This window comes from Myotis brandtii, unplaced genomic scaffold (genome assembly GCF_000412655.1).
Source record: "Myotis brandtii unplaced genomic scaffold, ASM41265v1 scaffold748, whole genome shotgun sequence".
Classification (NCBI taxonomy): Eukaryota; Metazoa; Chordata; class Mammalia; order Chiroptera; family Vespertilionidae; genus Myotis; species Myotis brandtii.
The window spans coordinates 1-19,481 of NW_005370982.1; the positions used below are offsets into that span (position 1 = coordinate 1).

Below are 19,481 nucleotides of genomic sequence, written 5' to 3' on the forward strand. Positions count from 1 at the left end.
CAGAGACATAGAAAGAAGGTGGCTGGAAATATATGCTTCTCTCTTTTCCATTCCACTGCCTGAATTGCAATGTCTTTGTGACATTTGGATCATCTGAAAACCACAGTTCTTTTGAAAGAGGAGGTCCCATGTATGGCAGCTCAGGATCTTCAGATACAATCAGTACCCTGGCCCCAGGATCCCGAGCCCTGATGGATCTGGCTGCAGCGAAAACAGCAGCGCCTCCACCAATGAGCAGGAATGGAACATGACTTGGTACCCTGACTTGAGCAACTGGCTCTCCTTCTGGAGCAGATAATGCGGCCCTCTTCTGTTTCTCTTCTGGTGTCAGCCCTAATCCTGAAATTCTTTCATTATATCTTTTTTGGTCACTTTTTATAAGCTTGTAGGCATAATAAACTCCTGCCCCAGTGACTGTTGCTCCTACAATTAAGAAGTATATTAGTCTGCTGCCATATTTCCCAGAAGCACCTGCGGACGCTAGTGATCTAGAAGGGGATCCTAGGTGATGACACTGCACAACTGGAAGCTGGTTCCTTTGCCTCGGGCCTCGGATGCACACAGTCCGCACCAAGGGCGCCAGCTTCTGCTTCAAAGCACCCGCTGCCAGGCTTCCACACCGGTACATTTCGGCAGCCGCTACTCGGGACCTCCTCCTTCCTTTCTTCTCATGTACTGACAGGTCAAACACCCTGGGCCCCGGCCCACTCCCCGCCCCCTTCGCTTCGCGCACACTGTAAGTTATATTTTAATTTTTTGAGCAAACTCCATACTGTTTTCCATAATGGCTGCACCAGTCTGCATTCCCACCAGCAGTGTACTAGGGTCCCCTTTCCTCTACATCCTTGCCAGTGCTTGTTATCTGTTGATTTACTGATGGTAGCCATTCTCGCAGGTGTGTGGTGATACCTCATTATAGTTTTAATTTGCATCTCTCTGATGTTTAGTGAAGTTGGGCATTTTTTCATATGGCTATGTTCTCTTTGGAGAGGTGCTTATTCACATGATCTCACTTATGGGTGTTTGTGTTTAAATTTGGGTCATAAAATATCTACAGTATAAAATTGAATTTATTTGTCAGATGTGTTTCGTATGACTTGAGATTTGTTTTGTATATTGTTTTTGTCTGAGTTCTGTCTTGTTATCAAAAAAAGGATTGAAACTTTTAAGAGTTTAGGAATTAAGTTAAGATTTAAAAAGTTATATAATTCTAGTGAATTTTCAATCTAAATCTAGTTAGAAAAGAGGATTAATTCTGCATTTTCAACCTAGTGTGATAAGCAAGTTATCTTTTATATTTGATAAAAGGCTTAAGCGGCCACCATCTTGGGCCACAAGGCACATGATGTTCCCGGGGGCTGCCATCTTGAAACAGCAAAGGCCCGCCCCTCCCTTTGAATTAGCCAATCGCAAAAGGAATGTTTGCTTACTGAGGCAGAATGGAATTTCAGAGGTGGAATTAAAGGCGGAGTTTTGGGCCCCGGGGATAGGGCTGCATGCATGCCTCGTGGATTTATTTACTATGTTTTTTCAATGAAGATGCTTATTCTGATTGCTTAATAAATTAGCTTTTAAAATATCATCAAGGTCTCATATAATTTCAGTTATATGACAGATCAATGTTTTAAGCAGTCGACTTTAATAAAAGCCAATAGAAGTTCAAATTCTTAAAAGCTTGCAGATATAAACATTCTTTAAAGGTACAGAATAAACTGAAGAATATTATTCAGGCATTAAATCTAATTATTAATAGCATTCACCATGTATACTAAAGGAAAGTTATTTAATGTGACTACCTTACCTAGCAGTATTAAATGTCTTAAATTCTCTGAAGGTGACCACAGCTTTGCAGGGAGAAAATGGGCAGGCAGTAAGCGTGTTCTCCCAGCAGTTTCTCTGACATTCAAGGTATATCATAAAAATTCAATGACCAGATTGAAAATAATTAATTCTATGGTCAAGACCAAATTCTTTAATGTTAAGAACTGGTTTGAGTTTTTAATAATCTTTAAATTGGATATATTTGATGGCTTTTCCGAATGTAATACTTCAAGAATGTAACTGAAGGACAGATTTTGTGACACCTCAAAGGGCCCTGGGGTAATACCAAAAAAGATTTATTCCTTCTCCCTAAAAAGAAATAACTAAATTAGACCAATGAATATACTTGAGATTGCATGAAGAAACTCTGCCAAATGAATTTAAAAAATTAATTAATTAATAGCAATGTTCTATTTAAATGCATATGCCTTGAATGTCATGAAAGTTACTGTTAAGTGTATGCACAGACCCACAAAGTCATTTTTCTAATTTCTTGACTCACATGTAACAGCAATTTGCAACTATCTAAAAGGTATAAATGCCAAGGGGTTTGAAGTCATCTAGAAAACCCTGTCTTCCTTAAACTAAGGACAATTAAAAGTTAATGATCTATATTTTCTCTCCCTAAACAAAGGTTAAATAGCTTATGTCAACGTTATCAAAGGGACTGGTAGCAGAAATCCAATTAATGTTATTTACTGTCCACAAAGACAAGTAAAATTAAAACATAAACCTCATTTCAAATTAATTTAAATTGGCTAATTGAAATAAATAAATATTCAAGAAAACTGAATTGTACTGTACAAGAAACTGTTCCTGAAGTATTAACTAAAATTCTTATTGATGGTTCAAAAATTGCTTAACATGTTATGTATTCAAAGCAGTCATATTTCTATATAAGAAATTAAATCTAAGGTTATCAAGACTGCATTAAAATTTTTTCAAAAGCCTCTTTATATTATTTTAATACAAAATTGGGGCATAGTAGAATAATCTCATGTAAGAATATTACATTAAGCCTAAATTATTTTAAAATTGTTACTTTACAATTGATTTTCACTTGTAATGCCGGTGAATGTGCACTGGTGTCAAAGTGGGCCAAAAGGAAAATGCTCTGGTTAAATGAAAGAATCTCAAATCTAAATTATAGGAAATTCCCTCTTAACATTTGGTCGAGGATATGCTTATATATTTCCAGAAAATTTCTCTAAGCCCGTGTGGATTCCTGCAAGAAATAGTAACTTCAACATGGAGAAGAACTGGCCAGGTTAAAGAGGAGTCTGCACCTGGAGCCGTGCCTTACAGCTGCAGGTAATCAACTGCCCTGGCCATGAATAGCAGTGGTCCCAAGCAACTCACTGAAGATAAGAAGTGGGAGGAGGATGAAGTGGACAGCGAAGAGACCAGAAGTAACCTGGAGCCCAGGAACACCTGAGAACATCCTTCTTGCCATGCTAGCAGTAATCAGCTGTACGGTAATGCTACCAGGGGTAAATGGGGAAGTATTTTGGACTTATATTCCTGACCCACCATGGGTAAGACCCCTTACGTGGGCTGATTGTCCACCTAATATAGTCACCAATGATACCCAAAACCTTGGTCATCCAGGAGGACCACAGGTGGGGCAAGGAAGTATATGGGCAAAGTATAATTTTACACAGGTGTTGCCACCCAGCTTCCCTTTTGTATGACACTAAATCAAATCACTGCTCCCTTGTGTGTAAAATTAAAGAGAGGTTTTTGGCCAGCTTGGACCCCAAAGGATGGGGAAGAAAAAGCTCAAATACGTTTATTATCTCTACTTGCTCCGGGGAAAGGTGCAGAAAATGTAAGTGTGCTAAGACACCCCCCAACTAAGCCATTATGTAAAAAGTCTTATGAATGGCACCCCACTGAGGAAGAAATTAATTGGCAAGACTGTTATAGTAATTATCCTACCACCAGCAAACTTAATAACAATTTTTTCTTTGTGGACTGGAGCCCTTATGGGTCTTTATATAGTAACAATCGCACCCTAAAATGGAAAGGTAACTCATCCTATCTATATGTTGAAGCAAATCACTCCATCTCATGGCATGGAGGAGAATTTATTGGGTCTCAATTGCAACATGACAATCAGCCCCTACAAAGTACGCAGTGGAAATTAGCTGCTGCACTTGCACCTATTAAATGGTATAGTTTTAATTATAACTCAAATAATTCCATTTTTGTTTTACAAGGAACTTTCAATAAGACAGTGCTTGCTACTGCCGGTGTGTTTGATCCATTTGTACTCCTCTCAGGCCCCATCCAGATGCACCTTAATGTTACAAGCCATCTGGATGAGGTGTCATGCACAGGTTGCACTTTATCCCATTGTATTAATTCTACATTTCAAAAGAAGTTCCTCATGATTTTAAAACAACCAGCTTTTGCTTGGGTTCTCACCAACTTAACTGAGCCTTGGGAATCTCATCAAACCTACCAACTGTTGCATGATCTAGTAAAAATCTTAAAAAGACAAAAAGGATTTCTTGGAATGTTAATTGCAGAAATCTTTGCCCTAGTAATGTTACTTACTTCTGTGGGCATTGCTGCTTCATCAATGGTACAAACTGTTCAAACCTCTCAGTTTGTACAAGTCAAGGAAAATGTAACTAAAACCCTGTCTATACAAAAAAGAATTGACAGCCAGTTTGAGAAAGAATTATCGGCACTAAAGTCTACAGTCCTGTGGATGGGTGATAAAATCCATGGCCTAGAGCAAAGAATATCTTTGCAGTGTCATTATAATTTCTCCCAGATTTGTGTTACCCCCGTTCCCTATAATAGTACCCTGCACCCTTGGGAATCAATAAAAAGTCATCTTCTTGGTGCTTGGGGGAAAGGTAACACAACCCTTGATATTTTAGAATTGCAACAGCATATTGTACAATTATCCCAGGCAAACTTACAAACCAATTCCCTTAATGCCTGGCAGCAATTTAAAGAGGACTTGAAAGAGTTTAACCCAGGGGTGGGCAAACTTTTTGACTCGAGGGCCACAATGGGTTCTTAAACTGGACCGGAGGGCTGGAACAAAAGCATGGATGGAGTGTTTGTGTGAACTAATATAAATTCAAAGTAAACATCATTACATAAAAGGGTACGGTCTTTTTTTTTTTTAGTTTTATTCATTTCAAACGGGCCGGATCCGGCCTGCGGGCCGTAGTTTGCCCACGGCTGGTTTAACCCCTTTCACTGGATATCATTACATTTACCTCTCAGCATAACCACTATTGTTTGTCTCATTCTTGTTCTCATATGTTTACCTCTAGTCTGCAGATGTGGAATGAAGAGTCTTAAAAGGACTCAAACCCTTCAGGCAGCTTTCACTTATCAAGATTTATTAAGGAAAAGCAACAGGGAAGAGAGCCTAGCACATAATTAATCATTGCCTTTATGGTACTAGGACCTCCCCTAGAGGTAAAAACAATGGATCCACGTACACTAATTCTGTTTTCAGTACTTTTGTCAACAATATCAAATTTGTCATAAAACTAGTATCCCTTATAATTCTCAAGCAATAATGAAGTAAACCAATCATACTATTAAAATGCAATTATTAAAACAGAAAGGGGGAGACAGATGTTATTGTCACCTCAAATATAAACTCAGTCATGATCTTTATATTTTAAAATTTTTTGCTTTATATTTTAAATTTTTTGAATTGCGATGCAGAGGGTTGTACAGCAGCCGGAAGGCATCAGGCCTCCTGTACAATAGCCTCCGCCAAGTTAGCCTGGTTGAAGAAAGCAAAAACCAGACAAAAGTTTTATCAGATTCAATAATAATGTGGGGAAGAGGTTGTGTTTTGTATCTTTCCAGAAGGAACAGCTCAGCCAATCTGGATGCCAGAGCATTACATGCGTCACCATGATGGACACAGAGAAGCTGCTTGTCCCATCGTTCAAGGGACTGAAAGTTGCCCTGATGACAGCGATGCAGAAGAGGAAAAGGAAAACTACGTAAAAGACTGAGGTGTCAACATAGGGTCAGCTGAAGAGGTTAACGACTAAAGCCAGCGGAGGTGGAAGTTACAGCCTCAACCATGTTTCTGGATATGCTAACATTGGTTAGCTGCCAGTCTTCTATAAGACCTTGCACAGCCAAGTCTAAGGACTCTGAGTAAATATACACCAGCAGCAAAAGAAACTTTCAGTTAGTAGCTAAAAATGTTAACATAGCTATAGTTTGATTTCTCTCTTATTGTTGTGTTTGCATTGATATTTTTTTAATTAGTTTTATTTAGTCAAAGTTTTGTTTTTGATATTAAGTTTTATTTTTAACTTTAGTTGCTTAAATATAAAAATCGGGGGAGATATGGAGGGCTGCTGGCTAGCACATTAGGGCATTTTTTAGATATTGTCAACTGAACTCAGGGCGCAGGCAGAGCCATGCCCTGGGGGCGGTCCTAGTCAAGAGGCTAGGACGCCACTCAGTCTGACTTTCCTGCCCAGGTGCTAAGGGGGGTGGGTCCTATTATGTTGCCAGGAACTCAAGGCCCACCCAGATGTGATGTAACTTCCTGTTACTTTGAGTATAAATAAACTTCCCACCGTGTGGGAGGGGCTCTGATCATCTATCAGAGGGCAGACACCACACCCAGGCCCAGCTTTCCCTCTATGTCTGTCTCAGTCTTGTTTTATTCATTTTTCCTTAAACCTCGTCATGTTCTACACAAGAATTCATCAACCCCCATGTTCTCTCTCTCTGCGCTGGCCACGGGAAGAGAGACCCCTCCCCCTCTCATAGTAGGTTAAGCTGAAGTTCATTTAATTATTTTCACTAGGAAATCTATGGTTACATTGATATCAGAAAAACAAGCCAGAAGCAACCTCAAACATTATATTATAATGATGCAAAAAATGATGATGATGATAGATGAGAAAAAAATGAAACCCAGGGAGGTGCAACAAGTTATCCAAGATCACACAAAAAATTGGCAAAAAAGAGAGAAGATTCAAGAACCTAGTCTTTACACGGACCAAAATACTAATGAGCTACTTCACCTCAAGTTCCTAAAACATACATCTGTAACTAGCCAACAGGATGTAAAATTATGTAAGTTAAATCACAATGCTCTCTAGCATACAATCCCCATGCCAGAGTGAAAGAACAGAGAAGGGGCTGCCTGACATTTGCTAGCTTTTCTGATTTAAGCACCAAAGCATTTGGTCTATAAGATTTAGAGACTATAATACTGGAAAAAATGAAGATATATCTGAGTTATTTCTTATATATAGTGGGAAAAGAGTAGGCAGGCCAGTTTTCAGGGAAGAGTCAGGAGTTAAAGTATTACGTACTGTACACGATGATGGTGATGTTGGCTTGCAGGGCAGTATTGTTTTCTTCCCTGCAAATGTACAAACCATTGTCTTCCATAGTTACATTCCAAATGGTCAAGTTACTATAACTCTTGTACACAGGGGATCCTTGGTACAATTTTCTTTTAATTTCACAACACCTGGGTGTTGTCTTGGACTGTGGGGTGAGAAAAAAAAAAGAGAATAATTTCACTTGAGATTATTGCACACTCCTAGGTACCTAACTTGTCACAGCTCAACAGAAAGCCAAAGAAAATCCCTATGGCAACATGACACTTTTCCTGCACTTCTATTACATTACATATGTAACTAATGAACCATGATGTGGTGAAAAATGAAATGCAAGTCCCTTATAAGAGTGGCTTCCTTAAATGCAGAAGCTGCTTATAATTCAACTTTGTTGATTTTCTTAGCACTTTGCCTAGTTCTTGACCCAAAGTAGGAACTGAGTGAAAATGGCAAAGAGAGAGGATGTGGGTGGATTTGTGAAGAGTTAGAGCAGGGATACTGTCCTTACATCTTGCCGATTGAATACCCAGTTCAGTTTGATTCGTCCATTGAATGTGGTCTCTGCAACACATTGCAGGAAAAGGGTATCTCCTATGAGAAGTTTCTGGTGGTTGTATCTGATGGAGATATTTTCTCTCTTGGTTTCTGGAAAATATATCAGATGGCATAATACTGACAAAGAAGGCAGGAGACAAAAATCTGGATTATGGAGTACTTGTTAGAATTCTCAATTTCTCATTCCTTTTCTTATATGGAAATGTAGACTCAAAACCAAACCAGAAGATTCCATGATTCAGAAACTGCTGGATAAGATTTTTTTTTTTTACCAGTTGAATCTTTATTTTTTTTTTTTACCAGTTGAATCTTTATTTTTTTTTATTACCAGTTGAATCTTTATTTTTTTTTTTTACCAGTTGAATCTTTATTTTTTTTTTTTACCAGTTGAATCTTTATTTTTTTTTTTTACCAGTTGAATCTTTATTTTTCCCAACCCTCTCTGGCCTTCCCACTGCAGTTTGACAATCAGTTTGAGGCAGCTCTGCCTCTGTATCTATTATTGTTCAAAAGTTTGTAATGGTCTTTATTATCCATGTATGAGTGAGATCTGGATAAGATTTTATATAAATTATATAAAGAGGCTTGGTGGTGGTGTCAAAGCTTATCTTTCTAGTTCTTGAGGTTTTTAAATGAAAAGAATTCTGCAATCCTGCTTAGGAAATCATATACACAGTTTAATAAACTCTCAATCAGAAAGTTTTTCCTCCTACTGATCTAAAGCCATTAAGCCCCTCTGTGGCTAATTCTGCTACATTTCTGAATTCTCTGAGCAAAGGGTCTTCCCTGGATTAGAAACCCGTTTTCACTTCTATACAAGAGCAGCATTGATATAAAGTTCCAAGGTGTCATTGCTTAGCCACGATATGTACCATCATTTCATAGTTTTGCAAGGATAAACTTATAAAAGCTAAGTATCTATTGCTAGACACTGATAAACCATTGATTTTATGGATCTATTGAGCAGGCAACTGAAAACAGTAACAGAAATTAGTCTGGGCTTTTTCTACTGAGATACATACAGTTCTTAAAATAAAAGCTTAGAATCACTAGTTATTAAATAATATGGAAGAGATTATAGCTGAAGTAAGGTTTATACAAATAGGAAGTGATTACCAGGAGCAGCAGGATCCCATTTCCTAACCTAAAAACGTAAGATCACATACCCAGACGCTGTGGGAGATAGAATGACTTGTGTATCTTCCCATTAACTTCGGCAACACACTGGAGCATGGTGCTGTAGAAGTGGTAAGAGGGTCGGGTCACAATGAAGCCTTTCCTGGGATTCCAGTTTTGACTTCCATAGGAAAATGTGGCAGAGTGTAACTATGGGGCAAAAAAGGAGGACATAGGAACACATACATGTAAAGTTCTGGCCAGTCATCAGTATCATACTCAAACTATCTGCTCTGAAGCCACAGAGAGGAGTGGCCTGCCCTCCCCCTCACCCACCCAAGTTTCCTCAGAACTGAGTCTTTGCTGGTTAACCTTTGTTTTCTTCTCAGAGATTAGCACAGTGATGGGCTCAGAGTAGATACTCAATAAATAATAATTATAGTAATAAACACTTACCAAACACTATGTGCCAGGCACTGTATTAGCTCACTTAATCTTTATAACAACTCTATGAGATAGGTATTAATGTTACTCTCATTTTAAAGATGAAGTTCATAGGGGACACCTTGCTAAACTGATTGCTTAATATTGGATTGAATATTAAGGCTTATATCTCTTCTATTGGATATATTTAGAGCCAAAAAGGCTATGCTAAGATTCATTGGGCCTTCTTTTTAAGATATGTGAGAGAATCGCAGCTGTCAGGTTCCATATCTTCTCATGAGGGCCCCTGATATTTACTTACATTCTGTTACTGTAGGTAGCTCTTTCTACCTCAAGTAAGGAAGGACATATGAAAAAAGACTTTAAGGAACTTAATGGCCCACATGAAGTCCATTTGTAGCTTGTACTTTCATTCATTTAATCAAACATTTAATATTTAATAGTATCTATTCTGTGGTAGGCAATAGGGATCCAGCTGCAAACAGCACAAACTGAGTGCTTACTCTCAGCTAGTGTGTTTCTAAACAGATCTGGATTACTAAATCTTCTTTTGATTGATATGAAAGTAATACATACCAATTGTGAACATTTTTTTAAATAATGGAGAAAATAAATAAAAAACAATAATGATGACCTATAACCCAGAAATAGCCACTAGGAATAATAAAACATATTTACTTACAGTCTCTTTTCTATGTATGTATATATTGTTACATAGCTGTACTTATAAAGTATATACAATTTATCCTGTTTTTTCCCTATTTTGCATTATATAATTAGCATGTTCTCATATTATTAAAAACTCTTCATAAACAATTTTAATGACTGTATAATATTGGTATTCTAATATTTATTTAACCATTCTTTTATTGTTAGATATTTATGTTGTAATAATTTTTGTTTTATTTAAAACAATGTGACAATGAATATCTTTATGTTTCGATCTTTGCTTATTCACTGGACAAGATCCTTAGATGAACAACTACTGGATCAAAGTGTACAGACATTTTCCAAGCACTTGATATATTTTGCCAAAGTCCATCACAGCAGAATATACTAATTTATATCCACTGGTATATGAGAATGGACCCTATATTTTAAGGAGGATCTTTACAAATTGAAGCATGGTCAGAGGAAGATGATAAAAACTATGAAGGTTCTGGAAGCCTTGTGATATAAGGAATCGTTTAAGAAACAGGACATTTTTAGTGGGACAAAAGAAACGCTTGAGGATGGAAAGTGGTAGGTGGAGTTAGTGATTGGTTGGGGATGGAGTGGCTCTTTCCTAGTATTTGAAGAACTCTTACTTGGGAACTTTTGTGTATAACAGAGGGTATAATGGGGACCAATAAGTGGAAATGACAGTGATGCATATTTTGGCTCAATCAGATGGTGACTTCTCTGTCACTGAAAGTATTGAAACAATAGCTGAATGACTATTTGTCCAGGGTGTTATAAAATAATTTTTGTGGAAAATTAGACTGTAAGGTCTCTTCTAACACTGAGGTTCTATCTCTTTTTGACCCACAGTTCAGTTATCTTATTCTTATCCAACAAGAACTACTCAGAGACTTATTATTTTTTCTTTTTTAAAAAAATATTTTTATTGATTTCAGAGAGGAAGGGAGAGGGAGAGAGAGAGAGAGATAGAAACATTCATGATAAGAGAGAATCATTGATTGGTTGCCTCCCGCATGCCCCCAACTGGGGACTGAGCCCACAACTCAGGCATGTGTCCTTGACCAGAATTGAACCTGGGACCTTTCAGTCCTCAGGCCGACGTTCTATCTACTGAGCCAAACTGGCTAGGACTATTTGTTTCTCTTTTTACCTTTTAATTTTATTGTTGTTGACACTATTACAGATGTCCCCATTTTCTCCTCCCCTTGCCCAACTCCATCCAGCCTCTGTTCCCCTTCCCTATGGCCATCACCACACTGTTGTCTGTGTCCATGGATTATACACATATGTTCTTTGGCTAATCTCTTCACCTTCTTTCATCCAGTTCCCCCAAACACTGCCACCTGACAGCTGTCAGTCTCTTCCATGTATCCATGCCTCTGTTTCTATTTTGCTCATAAGTTTATTTTTTTCATTAGATTCCACATATAAGTGAGATCATATGGTATTTATCTTTCTCTGACTGGCTTATTTCACTTAGCATAATCATCTCCAGGTTTTTAATATCAGGACAAGGTCATCACATATTGTCTAATAACACAAAACCTAGGGTTGAAAGTTTGTCAAATTTCTTTTTAGTTTCATGTTTTGTTTTGTTTTACTTCTTAAGTATTAACTATTGAATTAAAACATTTAAAATAATTTTTCAAATATCAGTTTTCACCAGAATATTTGTTGGGACTCTTTGAGAAGCCCTTTAACCACTAGTAATTTCACCATAACCTAAATGTACCTAACTACCAGATGTCCCCAGGGAATCTGACAATTAAAAAACAATAGAATAAAATAAAGAAAACACAAGTAACATATGGGATAAATTACAATAATCAAGGAGAGTCAAAACACCTTGAGTTTTTGCATGCTTATGCAGAAATTCAGTGTTGCAGAAATTCAAAGTAATGGTAAGATACTAAAATATTGAACTATCTGATTGCAGAGTTGAAATACTCTGTGTCTTAATACTTTTTCCATTTGAATGATTAAAGCCTCAGTCCTAAGAAAGCAACTCGTTCATTTAATTAACCCTATAGATTAATGGCTCTCAATGAAGGCTTAGGGAAGGGTTTGGTTCCCCAGGGGATATTTGGTAATGTTTGGAAACATTTTTGGTTGACAAAACTTGCGGGGGCGGGGGTGCTACTGGCATCTAGTAGGTAGAGGCCAGGGATGCTGTTAAGCATCCCATAATGCATAAGATAGCCCCAACCCTACAACAAAGAAGTATCTGACACCACATGTCAATAGTTTAAAAAAAAACAACCTGCTATAAGATTTCACCTCCAAAATCTCTGTTATGCCCTTCCTCTTCCCTTCCATTCTAAATTAGATTTTCCTTATCTATATTAGACACTTCATTATCCATATTAGACACAGTTGCTCAAAATAAGAACCCTTCCTTATTTTTGTCTCTACCCCTTCCTACAAACCATCCCTGACATCCCTCTCACACTAAACAAACATGTCCTTTAACTATGTAGTTTGTGTGAGAGCTGCCATTTTCATATAAATCCTTCCGCTTTGGCCACAGTAATCGGTCTAGAAATGGGCATCAGATTTTAGGTAGGGCAATCAAAACCCTTCCCTGTGATTATTTTGTAATTTGGGGTCACATAAGAAATGCCTCACAGTTGTTCTCTGGCAATAAATACTTAATATACTGTAGATAACCACATCCCCCTTGTGAAAGAAGCAAGTCTGTGGTATTCAATAGAGGAGCTGTTACTGAATACATGTCCCTGAGGTTTAGCCATACTCTTACTTTTAAAATACGCTTTCCATTTTACCTACTAGTTCTAGTTTGTTAGGTTTGGTTGGATTTCTGTTGGTTTCAACCAATAATCCTGGATACTCCATGTTTCAACCAATACTCCTGGATACTCTATTTGTGTTCTTTGCCCAATTATCCACTTAAAGTGCTTCTAGTTATTTATCAGGACCCAGCGTGTCACCAGTTTAAATCCTCAGAAAAGACTGACTCAGGAAAGGAATCTGTTTTTCCTCTCTATTCCCACTGTGTCTGGTACATACAGATATCTAATAGAGCAATTAGACAAACAAACAAATTATTAATAACACTCACACACTTACACACACAGGGATACCACACTACTTGTAAGTCAGGAATTGAACCCTGAGAACATCAATTGTGTATATTAAATGAGATAATGCAAATAAAGCTCTCAGCAGAGTACCTGGCACTGGTAACGGCCTGTAATGCGTTCAATAGTAACCCCTCCAAAAGATATATCTACTTTTGAATGAGATGTTATTTATAAAAGGAATCTTTGCAGATATAATTAACTTTAGGATGTTGAGATGAGATCATCCTGGACTAGTCTAGGCCAGTGATGGCGAACCTTTTGAGCTCGGCATGTCAGCATTTTGAAAAACCCTAACTTAACTCTGGTGCCATGTCACATATAGAAATTTTTTGATATTTGCAACCATAGTGAAACAAAGATTTATATTTTTGATATTTATTTATATATTTAAATGCCATTTAACAGAAAAATCAACCAAAAAAATGAGTTTGCGTTTCACCTCTGACACGCGTGTCATAGGTTCGCCATCACTGATCTAGGCCCTAAATCCAATGATATGTGTCTTTATAAAAGACAGGACAAGAGAAGACATACATAGAGACAGAAGGGAGAAGGCCATGTAAGGACAGAGGCAGAGACCAGTGTTACCCAGCATCAAGCCAAGGAATGGGTGGAGCCACCAGATATTGGAAGAGACAAGGAAGGATTCTCTTATAGAGCCTTCAATAGAAATATGTGCCTGCCAACACTTTGATTTCAGACTTCTGGCTTTCAGACCTATGAGAGAATATATTACTATAGGCCACTCACTTTGTGGTAATTTTTATGGTAATTTGCTATGAATATATCTGGGCAGTGCTTTGCAGAGTGAACTTGGTAAATGTGTTGGACTGAAGCAAATTATATTAAATTTGACCTCAGAATGAGTTCTATTTTCCTTCTTCATGAAGTTGGATTTGGTTACTGTTACCATTGGGTAAACTCCCTTAAATATACTGTTGTCTTGCTTCTAACTAAAGTTCACTTCTGATGAAGCTACACTTTAGGAAAAGGAGCACTCTTCTCTCTCCTCCACCTGTTGAGTGTCACTGAAATCCAGTGATGAGACTTAAGTACAAGAAAGGGAATGCAAATACATATGTGGGTCTTGTAAGGACAGAGCAGGAAGTAGAAAATACACAGACAAGAAGTTTACTTCCAGTCCTAATTATCATGATTATACAGTACTTTCACCTATATAACTTATTGCATTTTACAAGGCATAATCCATATTCAGTCTCCTAACTGGTTAAGGATCATTATCCAACCTGAGCTCTAGGTTTCCTCATTCTTAGTCCAGGACTTCTCTCTTTCTGTGGGCTTCAGGAAACTGGCCTGATTCTAGAGACTACCTCAAGATCTATTTACAGTTTGATAAAAACCCTCTTATATCCTCTTCAGGGGCACCTCTTTAATTCACCTCTCAGATTATAGTTGTCAAGCTTCAGGATGAAAGTGGTGTCTAAGGATTGACATAGGTCTTTGGCTAACAGCTCTTTTAAGAGCAGCAGTAAGTTGATTTTTTTTTCAGAATACAATGAGATAATGAAGAAGCTAACCTGAACTGTGGAAAATGTTGGTGATTAGAAAAGGAAGTGGAATGTTATGGGTTGGTGTCTTTGAAACCCCTTTTAGTGGAAGGGTTAGATTTTTGGATACTATGAAATTGCCTACTCTAATGAAAGTAGCAAAGGCCTTAGGAAAAAGCAAATCCCAGGTTTGTCTTGACTCTCATACCCTGACACATCCTCTGGAGGTAAACTGGCTGCCTAGCGGGGTTTAATTTTAGAAAAGGATGTTTGAATCAGACAGCTCAGTCCCTTCCCTACCTAGTGCTTCATTTTAGCAGAGGAAAGAGACATGGTGATTTCAAGCTCTACCAGAGGAAGAGGACAAAGAAGCCTGGTGGGTGTGCCAGAACACCCTCCCTGCCACTAGGTAGAGAAAGGATGAGGTGGACAGCCAAGCATATAAATTATACAGCAGACTGCATCCTCCTTGCTCCACCCATCCCCACACACCACTGCTTCTTTCTGGACCAAGTCCCAAAGACAAGGAGCCATCTTCCTTTTCCCTTTAGAAATAGCTGATAGAATGTCAGGAAAGAGTGGGAGCTGGTGGCTTAGTGAAGGGAGAATGACCACATGGCTCTGAGGACTGCTCCTCTGAATGTATAATGAACTTTCTAGCAACCTTAGGGTCAGGTAAGCCTGGAAAGAGGAGGGTTTTTCAATCAGGATAGTGTGGTGTTCAGGGAGTGGCTAATGGAGTCTAAAGTCTTCTGTACATTGTTAGAGGTTAAATTCTTCTGCCTGTGGGCTTTTGCACTTTCTTATGCCACATCAGTTGTTTTACCAGACATAATTTCCTGGCTGACCCATATCTCAGCTTTCACAGCGGTACTGACAGAAGGCATTGGAAAAATGCTAACATTCCCTCTAAGGAAAGAAAGTGAAATGATCTTTGCCTGCTTTTGTGGGGGGTCCACACCTTTTTCCTAACAAGAAAAGGAAAAACGGCTTGGGTGCAGAGGAACAGTGCATCCAGGAGAGGAGCAGAGATAATCTTCCATCCCGATGAAGGTCAGAGGATAATAACTGAAACACTTGACAGGGAATCTGAACACCCAATTTTTACTTTTGACTATGACACTTAATGAAATATACATCATAAGCAAGTTCTTCCTTTTCTCTAAGCCTAAGATCTCTTATATATACAATGGAAATAATAAACCAGCTCTATCCACTTTACAGAGAGTTACGTATGCACTTCAAAGGAGGTAATATACATGAACTATTTTAAAATTTGTAGTAATGTTATGCAACTATGTATTGTGAGAGATTTGGTAGATGTGAAAGTTATCTACAAAGGACATATGTTACTCCATTCATCACCAAGATTGATTTAACTAATCAAGATAGATGGGTTTGTTTCCCCTTTCTCTATTCTTCTTGAGTATTCCCCTGAAAACTATCCACCATTTTCTCTCTATTTAAGAAAAATAACCACTCTGGCCTCAGAGCTCTACACATGGACAACATTTACATACAATCTACATGAGGTCTTACAGGACATCTAAGCATCCATTGTCTCCCCGCCCTCCTAGTTTTTATAAACTTGTGGTGACACTGGTCCAAGGTAAAATGGTACTATGTCTGCTTCTATATGCTGCTCCAAAGAGGCAGACACAACACAGATGGAGCAAGAAATGAGACTGAAATACTGTCCCCTACTCTCTTTACATTTCATAATCTAGATAACAGCAAGTTCTCTATCTGAGACCCCAATAATGAAACTTACCAACTGAAGCTTGACATTGACATCAGGAGAGGTAACTCGGCATGGCACAACCACCTCTTGGGTTCCAGGAAACACGGTGATCACCAGTGGCGCATTATAGTAGGTCTGCACAAAGACCTGGTTGTCATCTGAAGGAATGACAAATCAGATCAGGATTGCTATTGTCATCAGGATAAGGGTCCATAGTTTTTATATGACACTTGAAGATCGTTATATTTAGTTCTATAATTTTATACAGGAAATTTGGTTCAGAGAAGGAAAAGAACTCAACAAAGGGGTACAGTGAGGACTTGGAGCCAGGTATCACCTAGGAAAAAATTTTTTCATAAGAACCAGGAAAGCACAGAAGTCTGTTCATAAAAGTCTGTAAGAGAAATTCATTCCATTAATTTTACCTATTGGGTCACATGATATAAGTCAAAATTCTCATCCACATGATCATGTCTCTGATACTTATCAAATTTTCTGTCATCTAAAATCCTTATTTCTTTTCCATGTAAACTGTTTAAAACCCTATGGATTCCCTGCATATAATGATTGTCAAAACAATTTAAGCTAATATCCATAGTGATTAATGGGTTAGGCATATTACATTTCTATATCCAGGATAATTGTTTATTTGAATGCTATATCTCTTATACATGCAAAAATCAGATCACTGCTCTCCTTTTATAAATGAAAATGAATTTAAATGACTAAAAGCAATCTCAAGTTACATCTACTTTGTTTTTCTACACTCCTGTGTAGACACAAGACACAATCAATAAATTTATGTGGGCACTTGCAGTGTAGGCACTTCTCATATGGTAAACACACAGAATGTCAATCTGAAAATAGAGACTGCTTATATTGGATTCCAAGATGGCTGAAGAATAGCTGGAAGCTCCATCCTTTTGCTCCCAACCACGGACTGGAGCTAAACTGCAGAGCAATTGGCTTGAGAGACCAGTTGAAGTGTTGTGATCTGAACTATTGAGAACAGCGACCACAGAGGAAAGATAGGAGGAGATATGGAGAGGGTCTGGGAAACCCTGCCTGAACACAATTCTATAGGGCAAGGAAGGGAAGCTGAGAGCTGCAACATTCAAGGTACAGACCTGAGGCAGACCCAGCTTCTGGGTTCCAAAGGCCCTGCCCACCAGACTACTTGGGACTCTACCCTGGCAAGCATTAGTCAGGCTACTGAGGGCCAGGCAGGGACAGCAACTGATATTGGCTTGTATCAGAGACCCACCCTGGGTGGCCCAGGACCAGCACACCACATAGCCAGCTTCAGACAATGTCAGAGCATTATCCAGTGAACTCCATAAGCAGCATATTCAAACAGTGATCACAATAGGCACTAAAATTTGCTGAGGTGAACTCCATTTTTTAAAAATATTTTTAGTTTTTTTCAATTTCACTTTTTATTCTTCTCTTTTTTCTTTCATATCTCTTATTTCTCTCTTTTCTTATTTGTTTTTTTTCTTTTTTATTCAATTTTTTCATTTTTATTTTTCTATTCTATCTTATTTTATTATTACATTTTAAAATTATTGTTTCTTTTCTTTTTATTTTTTATTTTCTCTTATTCCCTTTCATATTCTGTTTCCTTTTCTTTTTCTCTTATCTATTTTTTTCCTTTTTTCTTTTATTAGCTTCTTTTTAAAAAACTTTTCTTATTCTTTTTCTCAGTTCTTGTTTTTGTTGTTGGTGGTGGTAGTGGGTTTTTTCAGCTTGGTCTTATTTTGTCATGTTTTGTTCTGTTAGCACCAGTACAACAGTTTACATGACTTGGTTGGAGTTAAGTCTTATAGTTAGCCAGGCTGAGAGCCAAGCCCACCCACAAAGAGGACACAAGCAATCAAGATTCAATTATAATATGAGGGTCCACATAATCCACACAAGGGACCTTCCCAGAGCTTCTACTCAGGAGATCAAGGAGATTAAACCACTGAACCCCACAGGACACCCACTATTTTAGGCCACCCCAGCAAGACTGTGAGTCATATACTAGTAAGTTTTTCTAATAATAGACACAAATAAAAAAGAAACAGAAAAAATGGGGAAACAGAGAGAACCAAGATGGCAGCATAGGTAAACACCTATACTTGCTGCCTCTCACAACCACATCAAAATTACAACTAAAAGGCAGAATGGCTACCACCCAGAGCCTCGGGAAAACTGGCTGAGTGGAAGTTCCGCAACTAAAGAGGTGAAGAAAGCCATTGAGACTGGTAAGAGGTAGAGAGGTGTGGAAAGTGCTGGCACCTGGATGTGCTGCTCTTTTAATCGGGAGGGAGAAACAAGCACCCACTTGCTCTGAACTCCAGTTCCGGGAGAGACTCTGGGAGACCCAGACACATATGGGGAGAAACTGGACTATCTGGCATCAGGACAGTAATGCGAGGGCGGCTTTCTCTCATAGGTGTTTGCAGTGATCATTGTTCCTGCACAGGGGTGTGGGATGCGGAGACACGGGACCTCTGGTGCAGGGCTGACTGGCAGCCATTGTTGTTTGCTCTACCCTGGTGACTCCCAGAGACCCTGCCCCACCCAATTTACAACCACACCCAAGCTGTGTGCATCTGCTTTTGCATATGAATGGTCTGTCCTTTCTCTGCCTAAAACCTGTCAAATTGCATCTGGGTCAGAGAGCCCTAGAGCTTCCAAAAGAAGGCCCAAGGCTCAGCAGCAGCAGCCTGCCTTGCTTCACAGCTGGGCCGCGTCTAGACACTTCCAAACCCCATACAAAGAGGAGGAATCTTCAGATGTCTCTGTAGCTCCTGCTGGGCAGCCACAGACAGTGGCTGACCTTGCATCTCCTTGGAGATTCAAGAGCCAGTGTACCCAGTGATCAGAGTGAGACCATACTGGATTGCAACTCTTCACATTCATAAGAAACACACTCAAGGGGCAGACTCAGTGAGCACCAAAACCCCACTGAAGCAAGTCCTGCCCCATAAGGGTGTCTCCTGTGCAAGAGACCTTCCAGTGTAGACACAGCTGGTCATCACAGCCAATTGGCCCGAAGGTCGATTCCTACCAGTGATACCAACAGCAATCAAGGGTTAACTACAACAAAACTGTGCAAACAGCCCACAAAGGGGTGCACCAAGAGTGTCTACCTCAGGTGACTGGGGAGGCTGAG

General features: G+C 38.7%; 1 protein-coding gene and 1 pseudogene across 1 annotated transcript in view; both read right to left on the bottom strand.

The window, feature by feature from the left end:
• Positions 1–4: 4 nt before the first annotated feature.
• On the bottom strand, positions 5–665 carry LOC102256673 (annotated as a pseudogene).
• Positions 666–7,105: 6,440 nt separating this feature from the next.
• Positions 7,106–19,481, bottom strand: part of LOC102256975 (vascular endothelial growth factor receptor 1) — a 162,596-nt gene continuing 150,220 nt past the window's right edge. Inside the window, exons 5-8 of the mRNA XM_014530616.1 lie at positions 16,352–16,479; positions 8,897–9,056; positions 7,684–7,820; positions 7,106–7,323 (exon numbers count right to left, since the gene is read on the bottom strand). Of these exons, the coding sequence (XP_014386102.1) occupies positions 7,138–7,323; positions 7,684–7,820; positions 8,897–9,056; positions 16,352–16,479 (611 nt within the window). The 3' untranslated portion in view covers positions 7,106–7,137. The remainder of the gene's footprint in view (positions 7,324–7,683; positions 7,821–8,896; positions 9,057–16,351; positions 16,480–19,481) is intronic.